The sequence below is a fragment of the Pezoporus flaviventris genome, unplaced genomic scaffold (assembly GCF_033815535.1).
Source record: "Pezoporus flaviventris isolate CSIRO_AGI_PZ_B2104156 unplaced genomic scaffold, CSIRO_AGI_Pfla_v1 ptg000030l, whole genome shotgun sequence".
Taxonomy (NCBI): Eukaryota; Metazoa; Chordata; class Aves; order Psittaciformes; family Psittacidae; genus Pezoporus; species Pezoporus flaviventris.
Window position 1 is genome coordinate 12,715,768 of NW_026892578.1, and position 24,135 is coordinate 12,739,902.

The 24,135-nt window shown below is 42.0% G+C and overlaps 1 protein-coding gene across 6 annotated transcripts in view; it reads right to left on the bottom strand.

Annotated features, from left to right (window-relative positions):
* GPM6B (glycoprotein M6B) overlaps positions 1-24,135 on the bottom strand; it is a 109,286-nt gene that overhangs the window by 2,880 nt on the left and 82,271 nt on the right. For 2 of the 6 annotated variants that reach the window (XM_061459946.1, XM_061459945.1), the window contains exons 2-7: positions 21,763-21,882; positions 11,072-11,258; positions 7,815-7,971; positions 4,325-4,496; positions 2,298-2,371; positions 1,921-1,986 (exon numbers count right to left, since the gene is read on the bottom strand). In XM_061459946.1, the coding sequence (XP_061315930.1) occupies positions 1,921-1,986; positions 2,298-2,371; positions 4,325-4,496; positions 7,815-7,971; positions 11,072-11,258; positions 21,763-21,882 (776 nt within the window). Of the gene's footprint in view, positions 1-29; positions 1,217-1,920; positions 1,987-2,297; positions 2,372-4,324; positions 4,497-7,814; positions 7,972-11,071; positions 11,259-21,762; positions 21,883-24,135 lie in introns of those variants that run through there. The other 4 variants (XM_061459949.1, XM_061459948.1, XM_061459947.1 and 1 more) reach the window with 3 other exon arrangements.

Below are 24,135 nucleotides of genomic sequence, written 5' to 3' on the forward strand. Positions count from 1 at the left end.
AGAATTCCACCCTCCCCCTGGAAAAAGCCTGCAACTGTAAACAGTTTTATTTACGTGAACAAGGCTACAGTAACAGAGTGAAAAATTAAACAACAAAATGTGAATCCAAAACTAAGCAAAAGCATGCAATCTCCGGGTTAAGAAGTCTTAATCATGTACTTTCATAGCTACATTTTAAATTTCCATTGTCTAACCTCAGGTGAAGAGTTTTGTACCACATGTAGCAACCAGTTCTTTTTCGTTTAGTTACCGGGTAGATTTTTTTCTAGTTTGTGCCTTTGTCTCTTCCCGACTTCTTTTCACCACACTTCATGCAACAAAATCTACATCTGAAAACACTGATTCACTTTTTTTTCCTCTTTTCCCTAACAGTGTAAAAAGGTCTCTCTGGCCTATGCATGGTTTTGCTTCCCGTGCAGTCATACTTACATTTTTGAGATCTGGCTACTGAGAAATCAGTTACTAAAGTGCAAGCTGCACAAGAGCAGAAGCTATTTATAAGCTCGTTCTTACTAGTTCAGGGTCTAAAAGAAAGAATGTGATTGTTTTACGCAGAGCTAATGCAAGGATGCATTTCCTTCCAGAGAGAGTGTGATTTGGCAATTACTTGAAACTGAAGTAAGAGGAAATAATCAACTTCTTCATCCATGGAATCACTGGAAACACAAGCCAATTAGTCCATTGATACCTGGCCTTCCGATTTCTGCCGAAAGGGATTGGCACTACCTTATTACTCCTTTTCTTTTGCATCATATGTATTTTGTATGCTTGGGAGGGGGTTGTATTTGATGAAGAATAAATTAACAATTCTGACCCTGAACTGTTCCAGTACTTGTTCTAGAGATGACTGTTAGAAAGCCAGTGGAGACGTGAACTGAAAACATCCCATCTTCAGAAGGATGCTTTATAAACACCCCTACAGTAACTGAATCCTCTCGACATGAAAGAATAGCCAGATCTCATCCACATCATAGTTCATATACAAGAAGTCATTTTATTAATCTGATCAGCTAAATGATGCTTATTGAAGCTATTTACAATTACTGTCACAAAGTTCAGAAAGCTAGACTTTCAGCCTAGGGTGTCAGTGGTATTTCAAGCTACGCAATGCAGCTCTTTACTGGGCTTATACAATTTAGAATTTAGTGCAGCAATCTTCCCGACTCTTAAACTTCAAAACAGCATAGTTATATGTAGTAGCCATCATGTAGATCAGCTGGTGGAAGAGAACAAAATACAGGACAGTAAGATACAACAAGGTGACGGCTCAAGCCCACATGGGCAACTGTCGATACTTTTACAACAGATGTTATTCTGAGCTTCTTCCAGGGTGAAGATGCAAGATAAATCATTTGCCATTTATCCCAGAGAGGATAACCTACATGCAGACCTAAAGGCTATTTCATCTACAAATATTTGGGTTACGCCTTGGTTGGCTGACATGAGGTTAGAAGCTGGCAGCAAAAGGAAGCATTAGATGTATGAATAAGTCATCTCCTTAACATCTCCTTTTTCCAACTGCCACCTGTAAGGGGCATTGCAGAGTTGGACTAGCCAAACTGCCTGGGCCCAGACAAAAAACCCAAGAGGTTACAAGCAACTGACCAAAGAAACTACAAAAATGAAATGAAATAATGGATATAAACCCAGAAATAGTTGGTAGAAGTAGGATTTTCAAAGGATATGCAAAAATTTTCTTTCTAAGGATGAGGGAGGTGGGTTATGATGACTTCTTAGAGCAAATGTTTGGGACCTGCTGACTTGTAATGAGCAAACTGCAGCAGCAAATAATGGTGATTACAGCTCACTTTCCTTAATGTCTACTATCACTATTCTGAAGATACACAAAATTTCATCTTAAAGCATCTTAAGCCTGAAAGGAACATGTCATACAGTAAACCATCAAAAAATACTACCCACCAATGCTATGACGGTGGCACCAGCTCCAGCACAAGCCACAATGAACAGGTGGTAAGACATGTAGAACTAGGGAGAAAGAGGATGTTAAAAACACTGAAGTAAATGAGAATAATGCAATATGCATTTCAACTGTTCTCAAGGATAAGGATAATAAAGGCATCTTCACTGCAGGGTATTCAAAGCTTTAGAAAATAAAACTGTTCTGAAGTAATTTTCTTTTATCGGATGACCTAACAGAATAATCTCAGTGTTGCGTTTAAATCAATCTCTTTATACTACCAGGATTAGTTTTCTCCAAAGTTTTTTATCAAGCTATTTATTACACTGTGCCTGAGTGACTTGTAGGCAAAAGCTGCCAACAGGTTATGTTTCTGTACCTCATTTGTGTTGCAGATGTTCTCTAGAATCGGGCCACAGGCTTTGCCAGGTACAGCATTCCAAGGGATAATACCTGAAATACCACAGCAAAAGAAACCACTAATTTTAGCGATCAACACACACTTTCTGTTCCTCTCTCCTCTTTTCCGCCCACTTGCCAGTTGTGTTCCCATTCTGGGCATCCGCACGTTGACCAGCAGAGCTCTGAGTTGGCAGGAGGAATTAAAACAACTCACTCAAGATGCGCTTTCTCCTCACACCGAGGCTCGCTGCCAAGGCATGTTCTCAGATGTGGTTTTCCCATATGGCAGCCAAATGGTTGGTTGGGTTTTTGCACTCCAGGTCCAGTCCCATACCGCCTACTCCCCCACTCAGCACTGAAAGGGATGAACTGCACCTCAGAGGTACTTGGCACCTTTCAGGATAGCGCTTACTTACTAGATTAAGACCTATTTGAAATTAGGAGAGTGTGAATATGGAGCTAGACAGTAGGATTACAGGATTTTTTTCTGGTTTAAGTTCTGATAGGTAAAAAGCATTTGGGGAACACTGCTGCAAGGAAATTCAGGCTGCCACACCTCACCTACTCCCAGTTACTTTTCTTAACATGATTGAAAATCTGAAAAGTCAACGGCATCTAGCAGATTTAAAATAACCTAAATTCTTAGACCAGTAGCAGATGTAAAGCTTAAGCAAAAGCCATTTGAAACAGGAGAAAACCAGCTTGTCTCCCCCATCGAGCTTGCATTTCAAACTCAGCTGGCTGGAATTAGCAACTCTGCAAGGGGCAGGTCACTGAAATTATCTTAGGATGGTTTGGCTTTCAAAGAGATTTTATAGGATTTACTTTAAAGCCAGCTTCTTCTCTGCAACTGCAATATACACCTGAAGCCTTTTAGCTACTGCTTCCAGCCAAAAACACGAGGGCAGTTCAGTGACACAAGTTGCCGGTTAAGGAGCTGCTCTCTCCCACCACACACCCAAATGATTCTACTGATCAGAGGAACAGCCAAGCCCCATGCGACGCTTGCACAGCTGCCAAACAACAGGGAGAAGCAGAAAGGTGGAGGAGCCCATCTCCTCCCTGCACTCCCAGGCTCTGCTGCTGAAGAAAACGTCTTCCCAGTCTCTTGCTGTCAGTTGCTAAAATAGGTTGCAAGCATTTAACTGATTTGGGACTTCTTGCTTTTAAAATGTCTATATCTCTTCTACTGGACTTACAGTCTGGAAAGGAAAGCAAGCCCCAGCTTCCTTACTTTTTCAACTCTGAATCCGTTTCCTCAGCTGTCATGGTTTGAGCCAGCCGAAACCAGGACATGAGCTTTGAATGCCTTAGTCCAAAGAAAGAAGCATTCCTAGAAAACGCTTGCTAAAATGATGCCAAAAGTCCTGGTGACAAAAGCTCTTCTGCACAAGGGAAGCTGCAAAGATTAACTTTAGACAAAATTCTCCTTAAGGAATGAACTACTTTGAAAAGCCTGACCTATTTTAAGCCATTGTCCCACTCTCTTCTCTGCTACCTGCACACCTGTGGGATTGCTGTGTCTCATCAAAGGAGCGTTAATTCAATAATTGTTAAGGCAGACTCCCGATTGCAGGTTTTTGGTCTTTTAAACTGAAAGTAACTGTTAGTGCAAAGTTCAGGTGCTAACTTCCTATTTAAATATAAAACCAGCTTTTTGAAAGGAAAGAATTTATACACGTGGGCTCAAAAACCAGGATCTGGTTATCTATTTCTCAGCACTGGTTCCAAGCAGTTTATTTTGAGGCTGATTTATTTTTAAACCTAATAGTACAGTATTGGAAACCGCCTCAAAATCACTTTAGATAAATGACTTGCCAGTTCAGTTAAACTGATTGCATCTGGAAAGAGATCAGTGTAATCTGAATTAATTAGAAAAGTAATAGCACATTCAGAGATACAAGATGCTTTTGCATTTGGTTCATTTGATAAGGCTGAGACAAAACTACTGAAGACAGTCCAAGGAGAAAGGATAAAGCATTTAATCGGGATTAAAATGAGTACCGTATTGCCTGATATCCACGCAGATCTGGTCCCCTGGAACTGTCACATTTGTCTGAAGAGATTTGATGACTTCGCAAGTTGACCAGATGTTATAGAACATAAAGACAGGCACAGCAGAGAAGCCAAAGACCCCAAGCCAGGCCACTCCAAGCACATAGGTGAGGAAAACAAACTGGGCAGAGAAAACACAAGCACTTCACATTTATTCTTTGAAAAGAACACTTGAATTTTCCTTAACAAGGGTTCAAAATAATCTTTAAGCATACTTTTGGAAATCAAGGAATATAAAACATTTGATTTCCAAGCATGAATAAAATCAGTATTCTCATCGCTTACAATTACATTGGTAGTTTGAGTGCTACTGAGAAAGTAATTCAGGCATTTCCTTTTTCATCAGCCTGCTTGAGCAAACAGCTTGCCCTCCTGAAAGAGCAGTCCATTAATTCCTCAAGATTCTCAGCTAAGCAGGGATGCTGGTTGTAGGCTAAACCCAATAACATTCCAACAAAAATCAATTCAAGGAGTTTTTTAATTAACTGTAGTATACCAGCATTTCTATGCAAGATGCAAATCAAAACAACAGAGCGAATCGATGCTCACAGAGCTCTCCCATACTGATTTATTGAAGTCAATTTTGAATGTAACATTTGAGAATGCCTATTTTTTAAAACATACCACAACCTTTACAGCAGATCAGAAGGATTCAGTTGATCTAATACACATTTGCAAAGAAGAAAATGAGTTAACGTCACCTTAGAGAACCATGGATTTTCCACTGAAATTTGCTGGTTTGGATTGGCTCTTTTTAAAAATAAAAAAAATTACTATCTGCATTTTCTTTGGTAATATTACAAAGTATGGCACTCATTGCTCTGGAAATTTCCAGCTTCCCACCCCCACCCACTGGACTTCTTCCCTTTTCCCTCTGCTTCTAAGTTTCACGATAAAACTGAATTCCCTGGCATCAGTTCCTAGCTCCCTCATCCTGGTGAGACAAGGATTTGGATCCCACTTGGAAAGTGGGGGAACACTGTGACATCTTCTGTGTTCCCTGTTCACTGTTATTTAACTGTAGGTGTACTGGAAAGGCTTTACTTGCACTGGTGTTGCACTGTCTTACTTGTGTGCCAGAGAGCAACAGTGAGGATGGAAAAGGCTCTGATGTGGGAGAAGGTTCTCTCAGCCTCACCCAGAAATGACAGACTGAACTAATGCTGCAGTGGTGGAAGTTCATATCCTCATGGGTTTTTATCCAGATGTGCCGAACAATACTGCAAACATTACAGCAAAGGTTGAGCGGTTGGTGAGGCTTTCCAGTCAGTGCAGGCGGTGTGTGGGGAGGTGGGAGAGCTTGCAAACTAAGGCACACAAATAACCCAGCTAGCCTTTAATTCATACACAACTGAACTCAAATACCCTATTTCATATTAGATAGTGCCACACAAGAGACCTGTGTGTTTTACGTGAGAATTGAGAATTCTCTCTTTGGATTTTGGATAAATGGACCAGTTTACAGGACTTTTATAGGTCCACATTTTATGATGAGTATGTCTGCATATGTATATGTGGAAGTGTTCATGCAAGAAAGAACATAAAGCCTTTAACTCCTAAAATAGCCAGGAGAAAACACACTCATTCTCACATTTAATGTTATAACTGTGGGAAATGGCTGTTTTGCATTACCACAGCCAAAACAAATAATTTATGGAAGTTGGAAGTCTGTCTTCTGCTATAACCTTATGCAAGATGGAAGGGACAGCCTTTTATGACCTCGCTCAGTAATGTAACAGAGACAGGAGTAGATTAAAGGAGGAAAAGTTAATAAAAATAAGTCCTGTATATCTAAAAGATTGTTGTCCATATCCAGCTGTGGCCAACATTCTGTTAAGATATTTTATCTCCCGCAAATCTTGTTCTGACCCTGGTGTTTTAAGCAGCTCTACCACTACACAGTAGCATACAGGCATTTTTACGCCATGACTGTCACCACTAACACTAATGTGTATAACCAGAGCTCCAAGCAATTATTCAGCTGCTAAATTCTCTCCTTCACTTGTGTGGACAAATATGGGCAAACATGAAAATACATTTTTTCTGTCATATTTCTATGTGTCACGCTGGTATTTGTGTAAGCAGCTGACAATCACGTGCCTGCAGCTACTCAACTTCACAAGCAATTCTCTGCAGTAATTAGATGCACATATGTTTATGTTTCTACTATAGTTTGGATCTTTGGAAAATACTTCTATAGATCTAATTTTGCTCCTCAGTGAAGATCACACTTGCTAGAAAAAAAAAGCAAGTTAATAGCTGCTTGACTGGAAAATGATTGTATATCTTCTTTTTATTAGCTCTTGGATAATTCAGTAAATACCCAACAGCACAGTGGAAAAATTGTTAACCCTCTTGAAAATAAACATGCATTTCTTTTGTATTTAACCAGCTGAAAGTACATATTTTTAAAGTACAGGATATAGATTGTATATTAAAATGCAACAATCACATCAAAAGCCTCTTCTCTTTTCACCCACACTTTCCCGTGGGCGATCTGTCATACTGCTTAGCTTCCTCCATAACTACAAGCTTTGAATTCAGATTTTCAGAAATAGCTTTGAAATCCTGTCTCAGAAACATGGTTATGTTTCTGTTCTTGCAGAGTGCGCCCTGGGGGGCAATGTGGGGGAAAATCTGAAGTTTTATTTTTAGCTGAACTTTGTTTAAAATTTTGTTCTCATACAGAAGTATATTGAAGGGAAGATGGATTGTAACTTTAAGGCTTTAAGTGTTTCAGCTTTGCAAGAAAGACTCCCTGTTATATCTATCATAGAATCATTGAATGGTTTGAGTTGAAAAGAACCTTAAGCTCATCTAGTTCCAACCCCCCTGCCACAGGCAGGGACACCTTCCACTACATCAATTTTCTCAAAGCCCCATCCAACCGGGCCTTGAATGCTGCCAGAGATAGCGCATTCACCTCTGTGCCTTTTGCCATCTGCAAAAGGAAGACAGCAATACTTGATTCAAGTGCAAAGATGCTGTGAAGCTTCACTCATTACTGTTTGTCTGAAGGATCCAGACATCCTCAAGCAGAATTGACTGTAGAAGTCATTTGCATTTAGTTTGCTATTTAAATAGCTCTGCAGACCACAGCCATTTTACAGTCAGCCTTCAAGCATCACTAGTGTGCTCCATGTTTAAAAGCACAAACTTTGTTTTGTTTTAAAATTAGCAGTCTCCAGACCACTGGGTTCAGCTTTCTGACATGGGAGGCCATGGTAGCACCCTGAGAGTACACCTGCAGAATCTGGATTTGACCAAGCATCCTCGGAGCTCAAGGAAGGACCAGCAACAGGGATTGACTCTGACCACCCATAAGGAGTTAAAGAAAGAAGGAAGCGATATGCTTTTGTTCAGAAAGCCAGGAGTTAAACCAAGCTCAACAGGTTTTGGCTAAGTGAGGACTACTGTTCTCATTTCTGATACTGCTTACCATTCCACTGATGCAGCGGCCACAAGCTGTTGTTTTGAACTCTCCATGCAGCTCCTTCACAGCACTTGTTGTATAAAAACCTTCTGCCAAAAGGATTATTCCGTATAAGAAGAAAAATGATGCAATGCCATAAATTACATACTGCATTAGCTGAATTCTAAAATGGAAAAGAAAAGATAATTAGATTTCACTCCTATAAAAACACAGTCAGTCCTCCCAAATTATAATAGGTATAAGATAACTCCTTTTCCAGAAATACAGTTCAAGGCTCTTTAATGCATTTTAAGCAAGCAGACTGCAAAAGAGGCCAGCGTGACTATCCCAGTTCTACAGGTAAGCAATACTAATGTGCATTAGCCTTGTACATGCTTGGGGCACATGGTATAAGCACTCAGTCAGATATTACCTGAAAAAGTTCTCAATTCCTTAAAGATCTCTTATGTCTAGAATAGGTAAATGGAAAGAGCAATTTCTAAATATTATCAATCAGATTCAGTATCTGAAGCTAATTGTTTTGGAGGACCAGAATGTCAGATCTTCCACACATCACTTTTGGCCTCCAAAAGTTATACGTTGTTATTAGCACAACTTCTCCAGAACTTACACCTTCTTAAAAGTAATTTGGGATGGCTATTTTGGATGAAGCTATTCAAAGAACAGAGGTTAATTTTATAAATCCATGATGCCAGTTTTCTAAGGATAAATATATTTTTCCTCAGATGTCTTACCACTCTCCACTAAGTAGCTACTAACATAGATCTCCAAGGAGCATCTGCATGTTTTAGCTTAATTTAATGACTACCATTTATATAGCTGAATGTTATCCAGACAGATAGCACATCCCTTGTACCAAAATCAGATCTTGCTCATTTAAAATTATATGTGGGAAGTGTTATGCTTGTTTTCCAAACTGATTAAAAATAACAGGATAAATCTGTTGCACCTGTGCTGTAAAGCATGAAAAAATTAAGCCAAGATTTGAGAGAGTACAGCAGAATTCATTTCACCATCATTAACACTGTAGGAGAAGCTCAATGCATGTTACTAGAAATTAATAATATGAAAATCAGTTTTAAAAAATCTGTTCCAAAGGGTGCCTTACTAGTATCGTTTATTTTATGTCTCTGTGGCCTTAAATTATTTGCCCTTTATTATCACCTCCCTTGCCTTTCTTTCTAGGCCTCTACCAAGTCCAAGACCTCAGCTGCTTTGGTAGGAATGACACGTTTCCCCGGGCGCTGATGCTGTCTTGACACGAAATAATTGCCAAGAATAGTCCAAAATTTTAAAGTTGCTGCCTTTTATGGCTGCCTTGGTGATTTCTATTTTGCTTAAATGAAGACTGATACAAGAACAGGGTGTTTTGTTATTTGGTTGCTGAAGAATGGCCATTTGCTAAATTTTGTGGCTAACTGCAGAGTTCTCATAGCTCGTGCACTGGAGCTGTGGATGCAGTACCCAGTCCCAGGGTGTAAGGGTGGGCAGTGCTGGGATGAGGGACCCTGGCCGGGTTCAGTCCACATGGCAGGCCTGGACAAGAGGGTCCTGCAAGGCGGGGAAGCCCTGAAATGGTGCTGCAAGACTGACGCCAGTGATCCCAGGAGATGGGAAGGGGTCAGCTGCACATGCAAACCAGCAGGTCTATGTCTGCAACCATATAGAAGCAGTGAGGAAAGGAAAGAAAAAGAAACACATGAGAATAAAGCGTGTCAAGCTGGACCCTCATAGCAAAGTCTCTAAATAACATCCTAAAAGCTGGGTCTTAAGGGCAGGTAAGCAAAGCACGCGTGCCTTGTTTGCTGCCAGTGCATCCCTCTGCACACAACGCAGTGTGCACCACATAGGCCCCCTCATCACAGAGGCAGGTGGCCTGCACAGGGACCCCTCCCAAAGCCTTCAGATGGCTTTCAGGTTTTGGCTGCCCTCCTTCATGCTGTCCCGCTGCCTGGGGTTGGCTGTGCACTGTGCCTGTGGCTGGTGCTGGCCTATGGTAAAGCAGCAGGCAAGATGATGAACCCAGACCCAGTCAGCATATCAGCGCTGGTGTGCAGATGTCATGAATCACAATGTGTGCAAACTTCCTCAGTGCCATCACACAAAAGCCTTTTCAAACTCTGGCAGTTCAACTGGAGGAACCACACAAGACCCAGTGTGTTCAGACCATCAGCCCAGAGCATGGGACCCCTGCACCCCTCAGTGCCAAGGGGGGAGAGAGACTCATGCCAATGGGGCTGGGTGCTTGAATGCAGGCCCTGATGCAGGCCTCCAGGCCTCACTCTGGTTTCATGGAGAAGCCTCGGGAGCACAAAAGCCCCAGATATTTCACAATAAATCTACCCTCTTTCAGATTAAAATTGTTACCCCTGTTCTGTCACTACAAGCCCTGGTGAAAAGCATTTCTACATCTTTCTTATAGGCCCCCTTTAAGTACTAGATGGCTGCTATATGGTCTCTGTGGAACCTTCCCTTCTCCAGGCTGAACAAGCCCAATTCTCTCAGCCTGTCTCCATAGGACAGGTGTTCCAGCCCTCTGACTATATTCATGGTCCTTCTCTGGACTTGCTCTACCAAGTCCACGTCCTTCTTATGTGGGAACTCCAGAGCTGAACACAGGACTCCAGGTGAGGAATCACAAGAGCAGAGTGGAGAGGGAGAATCACCTCTCTTGACCTCCTGTTCATGCTCCTTTTGATGCAGCCCAGGATACAGTTGGCTATTTGGGCTGTGGGCACAGATCATCAGCTCACGTCTGAATTTTCATCCACCAGTGTCCCCAAGTCCTTCTCCACATGGCTGCTCTCAATTCCTTCCTCCCCCAGTCTGTACTGGGCATTGCCCTGACTCAGGTGCGGGACCTTGCACTTGGCCTTGTTAACCCTCATGAGGTTTGCAGGGCCCCACTCTTCAAGTCTGTCAAGGTCCCTGCAGATGGCATCCAGAGTGAACTCGGGATGGCATTCCCTCAAGTGAACTGACTGCACCACTCATCTTGGTGTCATCTACAAACCTGCTGAGGGTGGCTGCACTCAATCACACTGCCTATGGCATTGATGAAGATATTAAACAGTGTTGGTCACAATATAAACAGGTAAAGCAGCACACACACTCTGGTTCTTTGTGTGAGAACACCGAGAAGACACTGAGCGCTTTGGACAAACAATCTAATACTCAGGGATGGAGACTGGGTTTTGAATCCATTTCTACCCATTTAGCATGAGGGTATTACGAGGAATAATGGAAATGGGAGGCATACTTACACTTCACTCAGCAAAGCATGGTCACTGGCAGTCGTGGAGAAGTGCTGCTCCAGGATAGATACAGTTCCTGTGAGCGCCACATGGCCGCAACCACAAAACAACGCAACCCCCGAGAAGCAGAGAATGGTTGCCACGAGTGAAGCATATGGCACTCCTCCTAGGCACTTAATGCAACATTCAAAGCAACCTAAACAGAAGAGAGAAAGCAGAAGAAACTTTATAAGCAAAAAGCAAATTATGAGGAAAAGAACATCCGTCCTCCGCTTGGTAAAAGCCACAGGGAGTAAAAGGCCCAGGCATTGACATGCTAAGCAAAAATCTATAGGTGGTGCAAGACAACATCACCCTCTAAAGCAGTGACCTACAGATCTGTTGGTGTGGACTCAATGCCCAGAAAGTGTGCTGAGTGCTCCTGTCTTTACAGGATCAAGAGATCGATGAGACAGCCTATGAAATGGAAAAAGAAAAAAAATCACTTGTCTAAAGTGATCCATTGCAACTCAGCTGCTCACACAGAGCTCACCACGTTTCAGCATTACTAATCGTAGGAGCACCAGCTACACTGGCGCCATTCAGGAAGCCAGAGAAGTAAATACTCAAGACAAGACAGCCTTTTGGAAAGTGCCTTTTGCACTTGGAAGAGAAACACATTTAAGTCTGCAAAACTTAGCCACCTTACACTCTCCCATGGCTCCCAAGCATCTTTTTGTATAAATCTGTATGAGGTTATAGGGATACAGGTATTTTAACACCTGAAAAATTGAATGGGAGTCAAACAGTAGCAATTTATATTGAGAGCAGTGAGATGCAGCTGTGTTAAACAGACAACACATTTCCAGCTTTATAGGATACACTGGATTTTCAGTGATCCCTGAATAGTCTGCAGTAGCATAATCATAATTTTAATGAAATATATCATTTAAGCAGTCTGAGTTAACAAACCACCATCCTCCCTCCTCCAAACTGCTGTTTCCCAAACACTGCAATAAGGAGGTTGCAGCTGAATTGCCAGGTTCCTTCCAACCATGTGGCCTGAAAACCCATCTGCTTGCAGGGCTGGGAAATGCAAATTGGAAACAAACACAGCTTTTAACTGCGCTATAATGGTAATGGCAATCCATACCAATTCATTACTTCAGGGTGATGGCATTAAGCTGTCTCCATTAATGTGCATTTCATACAACTGTGCAAAACACAAGCCATTAAGACAATGCTTAATGGAGTGACCAGCATTGCACATTGCAGGAACAGCCCACTGCTTCTCTGGGAAGGTGCTAAATGGACAAAGCTTTTGAAGGCAAGGAGACAGCTGGTGAGCATGTACATCACATCACATCTTCCCACCCCAAAAATTCTTCACAAAGATCAGCAAGTCTCCATCCGCCACATGAGGCAAGTTTATTTTTATCCCCTCTCCCTTTCCCGCTAATGAATGAGTTGCAGAGCAGGCACTTCCGTGGTACACTGGGGAATAATATGCATCCGACAACTGAAAGCCTTCTCGTTTCACAAGTGGGAAACTCTTCTTTTAGAGAGCTACTAGCAAGTGTCCTGGTCAGGCTTAAGCAGCTATCACCACCAAAATGACTTATGAAATGCCACTTCACTAACTGCAAATAAGATTTAATTGTCTAGAAACAAGCCTGGGAAGATTTTATAGTCAAGCCCACAGCTGGAGTCCATTCAGTAGGAACTATCTTCATGACAAAAATAGTGCTGAATGAACAAACACTGCAGCTTAGCAGTGACAGGGCAAACAAAGTCCAAATGCATGCTATGAGAGGAAATCATCTCTGGGGTTCATTTTACCACAGAGGTCCCGAGATGAGTTCAGACACCAGAGCTTGCAGAGCAACACTCTGCACTGGGGAATCTGCCTGAGTGCAGCTTACAAGCCATATGCAACAGCAGCCATACATTGTGAGGCTGGCTTGCCTCCACAGCATCTGCTCCCAGGCCAGGCCCAAACCTCCAAGAGTTAATCCAAGGAATGCTTGCACCTGGCACAGGATTAGCAGTGAAGGATTATCTAAGAGCAACCACGCTCTCACCCAGCAGGCAACGCTCAACACACATGGCCATAGGCCATCACAAAACAAATAGACTTTCGAGCCACACTCCTAAAGGAGATGGTGACTAAATGCCAGATCGTTGCTTGGTGTGGAGGAGAACCTAATCATGCTGATCCACAGATTGCTTTGCAGAAGGATCCCATCAAAGACAGGAAAGAAAAACAGCTGGAAGCAAAGCCAAGGGACTGTCAAGGTCTGAAAGAAAAGCTGATGGTTTCAGAAAATGGGAGCAGCCTGCATGACAAAACTAAACATTGGTGTAGACCCAGGACTGATGATTAACAACCTACACTGCACAGCCAGCTTTCCAGGCCACTGGCAGAATTCACCCTGGAGAATTTGCTAGACCCCTTACCCAAACATGACAACATCTGCCACTAATCCACAAACCCTTAAACACAACCCAACAGTGGCAAAGCTCCTCTCATCACCCAGCGCCATGCAGCTGCACAAAGCAACTTTGTGACCATACTCTTTATGTTTTCCTCTATAGCCGAAGTGAAAAAGCATTACAATATTTAGGTGACCTTCATTTTATCAGTGCAGATGATGGCCAAGGGATGCTCTGAGAGGTGGCTAAAGCAACCACACTATTTCGGGTAAGGTAAAGAAAACTGCCTAAATGTGGAGCTGCAGAAACTACTCACTTTTGCAGCATGTCTAAAGCAGAAAGCAGAGGGACTCCAGTTCATGTGGAAATAGTAGGCTGTGAGTTTGCAAGCACAGGAAGCATCCCAAATCAGCAGACAGCATGCATCCATACATAGTCATTCTGCACCCAAATTGACAGCAGAGCTGCACAGCTTCCTTCCAGAAGGTAACTAACTGCTGCACAACACAACCTCTTCATGGTGCTGAGGCTGCCAGATCCTCAACAGCTCCTATTGTGAACACTCTTTATGAGCAACTTAAATTCATGCCTAGCCTGAGAAGTATAGCTGGGTTTATAATCTTGTTTTAAAGCAAGCCTAAAACAGTACTGCCAAGAGCAGCTTTCAAAACCAGCTAAAATTTGAAGCTCATGAAACATTTCTATATGCTTACCAAGTTTCCCAAGAAAACACTAAAGCAAATCAAAGGATTGCTGAAAAAAATGAAAGCTTTCCAGGAAACCTGCTTTATGATCTCTCTCTGTAACCCCAAGTCAGCAAGTATCTTCATATCATACAACTGAAAACCCATGATGATGTTTGCCTAGTTCATGTTCACAAAGTAACTTGCTAATGCACTGATGACAACTGCAGGCTGGAGGCCTATGAACTCCAGCTGACTAAAATAAGCAGTATTAAAATAAGTTTAGTTCCAATTTTCTGCTAGTTTTTCCTTTCCATATGGCCAACACGCTGTACTTTTCAGCTGTACATCCACTTCCAATGCAACAGTGTAGAACGATTTAAATATGAAACTGTACAGCACAAACACACATCACTGCATCTCCCCTTTCAATGGCCATTTTGTGCAAGGCATCACTAGAACCTTTTGTGCAACTCAGCAGAATAAAAACATTTTTTGTCCTCAGGCTGGCGAGCAGCAGTTGCCATGGAGGCAGGTTAATAACAGCCCAATGATTTGCCCAGAGCTGCCTGCGATCTTGGCTACAGATTTAACACACTCTCAGAAGGAGGCCAGCTAAAACAAGGACTGAGATTATTCTCTAGGGAATGAATGCTATTAAACACACACACACACACACACAAATATTCTTGCTAAAGGACAAAAATAAAGAGAAGAGAATAAACAGGAACCGCCTATTCTTTTAATCTCCTGGAAACTATCAGTCACAGGAAATTGGTAAAGGATGAACCTACATATGTACACAAACGGGCAATTGGTTGCTTAATGTATGAAGAATAATTATACAACCTACCCAGCAGTGTACAGGCTATTGCATATATGCAGGGGCTTAGCCATTCAATTTCCCATGTCAAATGGCAATTGTGTGGCTAAACCTTCTTTGATACTTTAAGTATGGCTTTAAGATTTAAACTCAGAAAAGCAAGGTAATGCAGAATTAATAGAAAATGGTCTTTAAAAAAAAAAAAAAAGGCAATTCTCTGACTCTAACTCATCCTATTAGGGTCAATTCTGTGCTTCGGAAAGTACAGAAGACAATGCAATGGGATCAGGTAGCTGTCCTGAGTATTCCCAGGGCTTTCTTTAGGAAGTTCACACATCAGCTCTCAAAGCCAGACTTCAAAAGCTGAGACAGACAAAGCAATCCCTCAAAGCAAAGCATGTAAAGCATGAAGTAAGGGAAGAGTGTCCATACCTCCTGGACAGAAAACCAGCCTGTCCTCTAACATCCCAAACTCCTCCTAGTTTGAATTAGTCCCTCAGTGTATCTCAGGTATGAATCATTGATCTCATAGTCAAAGTTACTGTGGAACAAAAAAATAAGGAACAAAGCCTGAAAAGTGGTTTGAAAACCTCTCAGTTTCAAGGATCTAAACCTCCAGACTCTCAGGGCCATTTTCCGAGTTAGTTCCAACTCTCTTTTCCTTAGAAGTTCCATTAGTTTCCCTCCCATAAATCAATCTTGCTGTTCTGAAAGATGAAGCAATGAGAACCATTTTTTCTCATCTCTTTCTGTAATGAATTTCTAGAAATCCTGGCATGTTGGACACTTGCTCAGTTAACATGTGGCAAAAATTACATGACATGTTCCACCACAGAACCAAGATATCTGTTGGCTTCATCACCACAGTGCAGGGAGCATGTGTGGAGAAAGTGCTCTAACAAAGAGAATGTTGCAAAAGACCCAAGGAAAGGAAAAGCAGTAGATAATACCTTAAATTAAAGCACTAGATAGCATCTTAAATGCAGCCATCACATGTAAATCAAGCTCATTATTACATATCCACAGGAGCCTGGTGTTGGGAGCATTATTCCCAATTCACAAATAAATGTGAGAGGTCAGCACTTCAGATTCACCTCCCATTTCCCCAGTGCTGAAGATTATTCAATATCAAGACTGCATAATAGCATTGGAGTCCTAAACCACCATGGATCTTTGTCAGAAAATGAACTGTAAGTCAGTGAAAGCAAATGCTCATTTTACTTTCTGCCACTGACTGTATTTTTTAAAATCTCCATTATGAATGGCTTACGCATGCTAGGATGTACATTTTCATACCTTACAGCATGACTGACAGTTACAGGTGAAGAGGTGAGGGATGCAAGAATACACTAATACCTCAAAAGCAAATAGGGAATTTACCTCCTTCTTCCCTGTGTGAGAATAAGCCACCACTTGGCAATAAGATAATTTTACTTCCCACATTTATCACCCACACCAGCAGCCAAGGGTCAGTGGCAACAGTGCAATAAGATAAAACATTTAATCTTACATGGGTCAGTTTAAAGCATGTGACAAATTTATTTCCCCACATTAATAGGGGCACTAAAATAAAAAGGCTGTGTGTTAAATCACTTGGAAGTCTTTGTTGAAGCTCTATCCTTACCTGTTCTTGTTCATCTTAAACGTCACTGATTTCCAAAACATGACACAAAGGTAAAACCTCTATAATTAATGACAATAAATGCTCACCCACCACACACGTTTGGATTAAGTACATTAAACAGACTAAATAAGTGATGAGCTCAAATAGAGAAAGTCCTTTGTTTTCCTCCCACAAATCTCTTAAAGCTCTTCCACAGATAGCTTCATTTCAAGTTCAGCCTCTCCTAATTTTGCCTTTTTGTCCTTCACAAATCAGAAGTTGTGAAATTAATTTATACTAAAAATGAACTGTTCATGAGAGCCAGAAAACTTTATGCAAGGGTATTTTGGTCTAGAAAGATCGATAATCTCCCCCCAGCCTGCAATCACATCCTGCTCTTCCAGTTGTTAATCAATAAATTCTCCTTCCTAGCCAGTACAGTATCTGTGATGGAGAAGACATGACCTTTGGAGACCACAGCCATCAAAGTTGCCACCAAGGATCAGACCTGAAATCCAGCAAGACAACCACTCTCATCCATCACAATGGCTAGCACAAGATGCTTCATTCAAGTGAAAAGCAGTGAGACCTGCAGTAAGTCTGATCCATCCAGTAAGTCTCATCCCAACCTGCAATATTTAAGAGCTACCCGAAGAACAAGTAGATCTTTTCTGAAGGTTTTCAACATTAATGGCAACCTCTTCAGATATTCTTGATACATGTAAGACAGATGTGGTTTCAGCACTGCATTGCACCTAGGTCCCCACTTCTGAGAATGTATTTATTTTCTTTTACCAGTTTTACACCTTCCATTTTTAAACTTCTTTAGAAGCTTCCATACTCTAAGTGTCACAGAGAACTATAAAGCCTTGCTCATGCTTCCTGTGGTGGAACCAGTGCAGAGAAACCAGAAGAACTGATACACACTAGGAACAAAAAAAAAAACAACCCAAATACCCCTGGCAGAGGTTATCAATGTTCATCAACAGCAAAAGGCAATTTAATTTTTCCCCTCACTAATGAAAACACAACCTCCAGATTGCAGAAAAGTCTGTTTTATCAAGGCAAGATTTGCCTCTTCTGAATGCTGTTAAAGGACAGAGAAGACTCTAAGACAGCTGTAAACATAAACCCTGTTTTTCTTCAAATCTCAGGTCCAAACCAGACTTCTTCTTAAAAACAAAACAAAACAAAAAACCCACAAAAAACCACATTCCCACTGTAGGAATCAAACCCATTTCATCTGAGGACAGATGATCTGCATTGCCTTTCACAGGCTTTCTCTAATTCATCTTCTTCAAATTCACTGAAATGAATGCACACACTTCCCATCTATATCATTCCCAGCCTCTGTAAGGCTCATTAAGCTCACAGGCTTTCTGAAGGCATCTTTTTCAGGCAGGACAATCTATGAAAGATGAATCACTACATCCATGCTTATTGCAAGTGCCCATACGAGGCGTTTGCTGAGTGAGAGCAAGGAGTCAGACCTGCATGGCGAGAACACCGCTGCCCCATGAGACAGTGGGACAAGGGAATTGCTCTCGTCCAGCCCTTGGACATAGGTCAGGCAGAACTTAAGTTTTAATTCATGTCTTGTCTGTTTTACTTTTGGCCTATGAAACACTGGAAACCACAGCAGAAGAAAAATACCTAATTTATACTTTGGAAAAGGCCTTACTTGAATCAGATTTATAAGGGAATCCTTATGGATCAAGATCTTTTAGCTGTAAGCTACTTCTGCACAGAAAAAAATTAGGTTGGTGATTTAAAAAGAGACTTCTCATATAAGGGATGACTCAAGCAGTACTCATATGAGTTTTGGCATTATTCCTCCCGGAGACTCATTCTACTGTTTTACTATGCAAAATAACCCTTGGGACTTCTGCACAGCAGGAGCATGTGGAAGAGCTCATTGACACACAGAGCTCAAAGTTCAAACACATTGCACCAGCAAGGGCAGCTGCTGCTCCAAACTGCGGCTGTAACTCTCAGATGACATAGCAACAACTCACTGGAAAACGTGCCTGAAGACATTCCTCCTTGGTGCCCTTACCCTGACCTCCCTCCCTTCCTTCTTGCAGAAACATGCTGAATGGTCAACATGCAAGAACTGCTGCATCAGTAGATGCCAGTCCAGGTGATAACTTTGGACAAATCAAGCCAAAGAGGTAAAACAGATGAAGCAACGGGCAGACTGCCAAAGATAATCAAATGCCTGAAGGCCTAGACAAGCTCACTGGGGGCAGTACAAAAGCACCTAAGCATTTCAGTCCCCCGGGGCTACTTCAGTAGTTCTGTGAAACCTTCTGTAAGGACATTTGGGTTTTCTTGATTCAATCATCCTCCAGAGCCACCTGTACTTGGTTGACATGATCTTTAAAGCTGACTTTAATCAAAGGTGAGTATCTTACCTGGAAAACTGTAGTTGAGACTCTTAGCTCCACCTTTCTGGCAGCTGCAACTCACCTCACTCTCCATCAACCTTCAGAACTCAGCAGGAGAGCAAGACTTGACACACACTGGATTTCAGTCACAGCTACGGACCGCTTCCCCAGTTGACTCCTCCCTAGCTACAAAGAAGCAAACAGAAACACAACCTGTCTCTCCCTACAGCTGAGGGGCCAAAAACTGGGGGGGGGGGGGGGGAGAGTGGTGGGCAGAACTTCAGCCTGGTGGATATGAGATTTGGAAGGTAAATTCTCCATTTCAGAGACAACTGAAGATGCCAAGGTCTTCTCAGACATTTACTCAACCATGGAACTAGAGGAGCGATAAGAAACTTGAACCACAGCTGGAGAAATCTTTTGCCCTGCAAGAGATTTCATGCAGGTATTTCTCCAGTTGAGCCACCACCACACCATTTTCAAAATGTAAGCTTGCTTCATTAAGGGAGCAGGCTGTTTCAGTGAGATACTTCACATACGCCTTCATGTGCTCACAAAGCAGCTGAAACACCTCCCAGCATCTGGGGAAACAAGTCAAGGGAAATAAAAAGAAGAACAAAAAAAAAAAAAAGATTCCCATAAAGCAAACAACACCCACCCAGCCTGGAAGACTGCCCAGAGCTAAGCTCATGTTAAACAACCATTGCTAAGTTTCTCTTAGTTAAGTAAAAGATGGTACTTTGCTTCCTGGGAAAAAATTGTTCTAGGCATTTTGAAAGGCTCATTAAGCTTGCAGGTGTTCTGGGGATGTCTTAGCTCCAGCACCACAGTGAATATCCCATGCTGACTCTTCCCTCATAGCTCAAGTACTGCATAAAGCTTAAAATGGGGAAGGGAGATCATGTCATATCTGAAGACCCTGAGAGAAGAGATGGATGCCACGAGAACTGCCACAAAGGTGCTCTCCTAGTGATGTCCATTCAGACACTGACAGGGGAGGCAAAGTAAAAACGTCCATACTGCAAAGGCAACCAAGAAATAATGTGGCTTGTCAGAGAAATGGAGAGTTTATCTCAGCACAGGAGCCAGCGCAACCCATCAGTGGGGAGCTGTATGCCAGTACTGAAGGGAGACATGTTACACCTGTGACTTGGGTTGTGACGGAAGCAACATTTCTTTCCAATCTAAGGGAAGGAACAAAGACCAATATTTTCACTGTGGTTAATACATCACTGGTAGATTAGTCTTATTTGAAATCTGTTTCATCACTGCCTAAAAACATTTTAATTTAACTGCGGCCATTTAAAGGGCCTCCCCTTTGAATTAGCATTTCTGGACTTTGTTAGTGGGGGCAGTTTAACCCCTTTTTCAACTTCTCCATGACAGGCACCACATTTACCTGCATGTTACTTCAGGAAGATTCCCAAGGCAGCCTGAATAGTGTTTAGTTACCTAAACAAGGGTCTCTAGCACCATTTTAGGTGCCAGACTCCCAGCTGCTGCAACAGAATGCTACGAGTTTCCTCTGTGTCCTGGCTCATCCATGCCAGTACATATGGACGTGTCTCATCACTGGGACAGATGAAGAGGCAAAACACACTGATAACCAGGGACCTGGCCTGCTCCCTCCATGTACTCTACAGCCCAGGAAGCAGCATTCATAACCTATTGCTCCTTCCTGAAGCATTTCTGTTGTGTATAAAGTATCCTATGCGCGCAGATCTGAAGTTTGGAATGTCTTTTGGCAGCCAGTCTGTCACCCAGGTAATTTATCATAAAATATGCCTAAAAAGAATATTAATATTGAAGACGGAGATCATGAATTGCAACCTAAGTATCTGAGGTAGGAAAAAAAAAAAGCCATTCTGAAATACATAAACATTTGAAACCTAAAGACCAAAAGTGTGCAAACGTAATGGAAAGGTGAAGGATGAGGCAGCGAGCTTTGGTGAATATTTCCCTGCAACTGTTGTTAAATCTCTAATGTGGAGGCAGACACCTCCAGCAAACAAGCTGTCAAGCAGACTTCAATCAGCTCCATCAAGGGAAGAGGACTGCTGGACAGAGCTAGCTGAAAATGCTGTCTCTGAGCATTTATATCCTTCACTGTGCTAACTCTCAGACTGGAATTTTCCAATGCAATCAATCATGTGCTTGATTTCAGGTGTCTTTCTGAGAAGCTTCAAAACTAAATTCTCCTGAACTCTTAAAATAAAGCTTCCAGAAAACAAAGCAGGATCTTTTTGAGGTCTCAAGCCAGATAGTGAAAGAACAGCCATGTGGAATTGCCAAACCATTTTTAAAGCCTCAGCTGGAATCCTCCTTTAGGTTCTGACATACACACTTACTGCTTCTAGCAAGGGAAAAATGCAAACAAAAGCACAGAACATTTCCTAGGAAGTGTACTGTAGCAGACCAGTAAGTCAGATGTGCTGTGTGTCAACTTCGTATCAATTACCGCAGCTGTGACTGACAAGTTTGATAGACTCATTGGCATACAAAACCCATACTACGCCATCTCATCTGTAAACAGTTTTGAAGCAATCGGGCAGCACAGTTAAAAATGAGGTGGCCCTCACCACACATTATTGTCTTTCAAGCATTAACAACCAAATTTAAGTTTACGGTAAATATTCAAATGGAAGAACTAAACTCTTTACAGCCTTAACAAACAAAACAAGAAAAATAGAAGGACATTTATCTTAAATTGTTAGGACTAGTGCAAAGCATTAGGTTTATGCTACTACCATTTCTGAACTCTCCATTTCCCTTTCACCCAGCCCTTTATTTACCTTGAATCCCCAAAGGACTAATATTGCCTCTCAATGCTGGCACATGATGGTACCGGTGTGGCCTTGAACTCCTGTACATCCAGTGGTACCTGCCAATTTCCATTTCTGGTCTGGTGATCACTGCCAATTTTAGGTGGTAAAAAGTCAGTGTCACCAGCAAGTTTTAGTTCAGCACTTTCAATCATTTAACTTTAAAAACTAAGAGCCCAGAAAAAAACACTGCAGTTTCAGAAGTGAAACAACATAAGCTGACAAACCAAGGGAAGGGTTGGAAGGGACTGTCAACAGGGAAATGCTAGCACAGGTGTTAAGAAAGGTTGAACAGCTAAAACTCCGGCTAGTATTTGAATTAAACATGTAAGGAAGGACTTGTCATTTGTCCCTCCCACCCACTCTCACAGCTTTCTCTCTTTGTCCATGGTGAAAAGTGCTGTACCAGAAGTAAAGAAAGACAAAGTCATGGAAAGCCATGTTATCTGTTTTTTAGAAGACTCTAAATCTGTTAAAGAAAATGGTTACTGTGATGTGTAATGGTAGGGCAAACACAGGCGATTGCTCCATTATTTTCATACATTAAAAAGTCACGGCCTTTATTTTACCTAGGCTCTGCTCAGGTCCAAAAATCTGAACCAAGTATGTTAAAACAGACTTGTTCTAAGTTTACAATGAAGGAGAGCAGTTATTCTTCAGAGGACAGCTGAAGCTCAGCAGCAAGACCCCACATGAAGAACCACACCTGACCCTCCTGCACACTCATCACACATTCACCAGCATGGAGCTTCCAAGCCTCCTGAAAGAGGCCACTGGCAAAACAACATCAAACCACTTTCGAACTGACACATCCCCCTCAGCACTGTTATGGCTTTGTCAAGGCTGTCAGGGTGAGACAGACAGGTCTTCATTTAAAACGCACTGCAGTCCCACTCTGCGGTGCCTAAATCAAGAAAGCAACCATCATCTCTGGCCAAAATAAATTCAGTTCAGCAGTGTTCAGGCATATGGAGGAAGTGAAGGTTACAATGCTGAAAATCCATCTGGGGCAGACGCAATCACAAATAAATTCTGGGGGCAGGGGGAGTAGGAGTACCATGTATTTCTGGTCCCTGAGGGGCTTAGGAAGGTCCTGGACCTGGTCCCTCTCTCACATGGTTTTGCTGCTGGTGCAATGAGGAGTTTGGCACAGTTACATCTGCATATGTCAAGAAGAGAAAAAAAATCTCTGCCTCAAATCCAAATGCTGGATCCAGGGACTTGAGACAAGAATTTTTTTGTTCCTCTTCTACATCAGCAAATAAACTCTAACACAGTCTTTTGGGTTTGGGATGCAAACTTAGTATCAGTGACTCTCTAAAGGATACTTTACGGCTGCCAAGCAGGTATTAGGCAGCGTGTTTTTCCTACAAGACATTATTCCATTTTGTATGGCTTACCCTTCCTTTTAGGAAAGACAAATTCCACATCTTACGAGCATAACCAAATTCAAAAGGTGTCAAAGGTATTGTTCCAAAATGTGCACACTCAGAATGATATCATCTCCTTTTGCTTGCACAGGAAGAATCCTGTTTATGAGATCTAGATGATCTTAAGGTCCTTTCCAACCCAAACCATTCTATGATTCTGTGATCAGAAGGAACACCATAGTAAAATGACTTGAATATGAAACTGAAAATAAGAGAATTCTTTGCTGGTACTGAATATCATTTCCCTCCTCCCTCCCAACTGCCCCCTGCTTTTTTGAAGCTACTTACTGGATATTGGTAAGAGATTCAGATTTAAAAATAAATAAGTTTAAAGGACTGGTTATTTTTAATATTATTTATGTATTTTAGTATTATTTAATTTTTTCTTTTGCACTACAATAGTATCTAGACCAAACTCTTGACACCAAAAGGATTTTATCCTGCCAGGCCTAAACACACAATTCGTGATTTCTCCTGCAGTAGCTACAAAATCCACTTGGATCTGGGCAGCAGAGCATGCAGCCTGCTTTCTACCCTGGCCTGGGGAGACACTGGTGAAGTCACCACTGTCTGCTGTGGGACAAACATGAAAACTGTAAATGTGGAGACAATATAATTTCTGTAAATGAAAATATTTTATGAAGTTGGGTTTTTTTAATTAGCAATTTCTGATTTTGCAGTAACAGGGCTTCTTTCATTACAAGCCAGCTCAAATTCCGTAAGGAATCTCAGGTTTTGTCCTGCTCTACAAAGAGCCACTTAGCAAGGGCTGTTTGGTAGCCCTTACTGCAAGCCTGGCATGACCTCTGAAGTTGAAGAGCATCTTTGGTGCCTTTGCTGGGACCTACCGAGGCCCATCATCACCAGGTCAAAAGCTCCACAAGCTTCAATGACATAACAACTACTGAACACA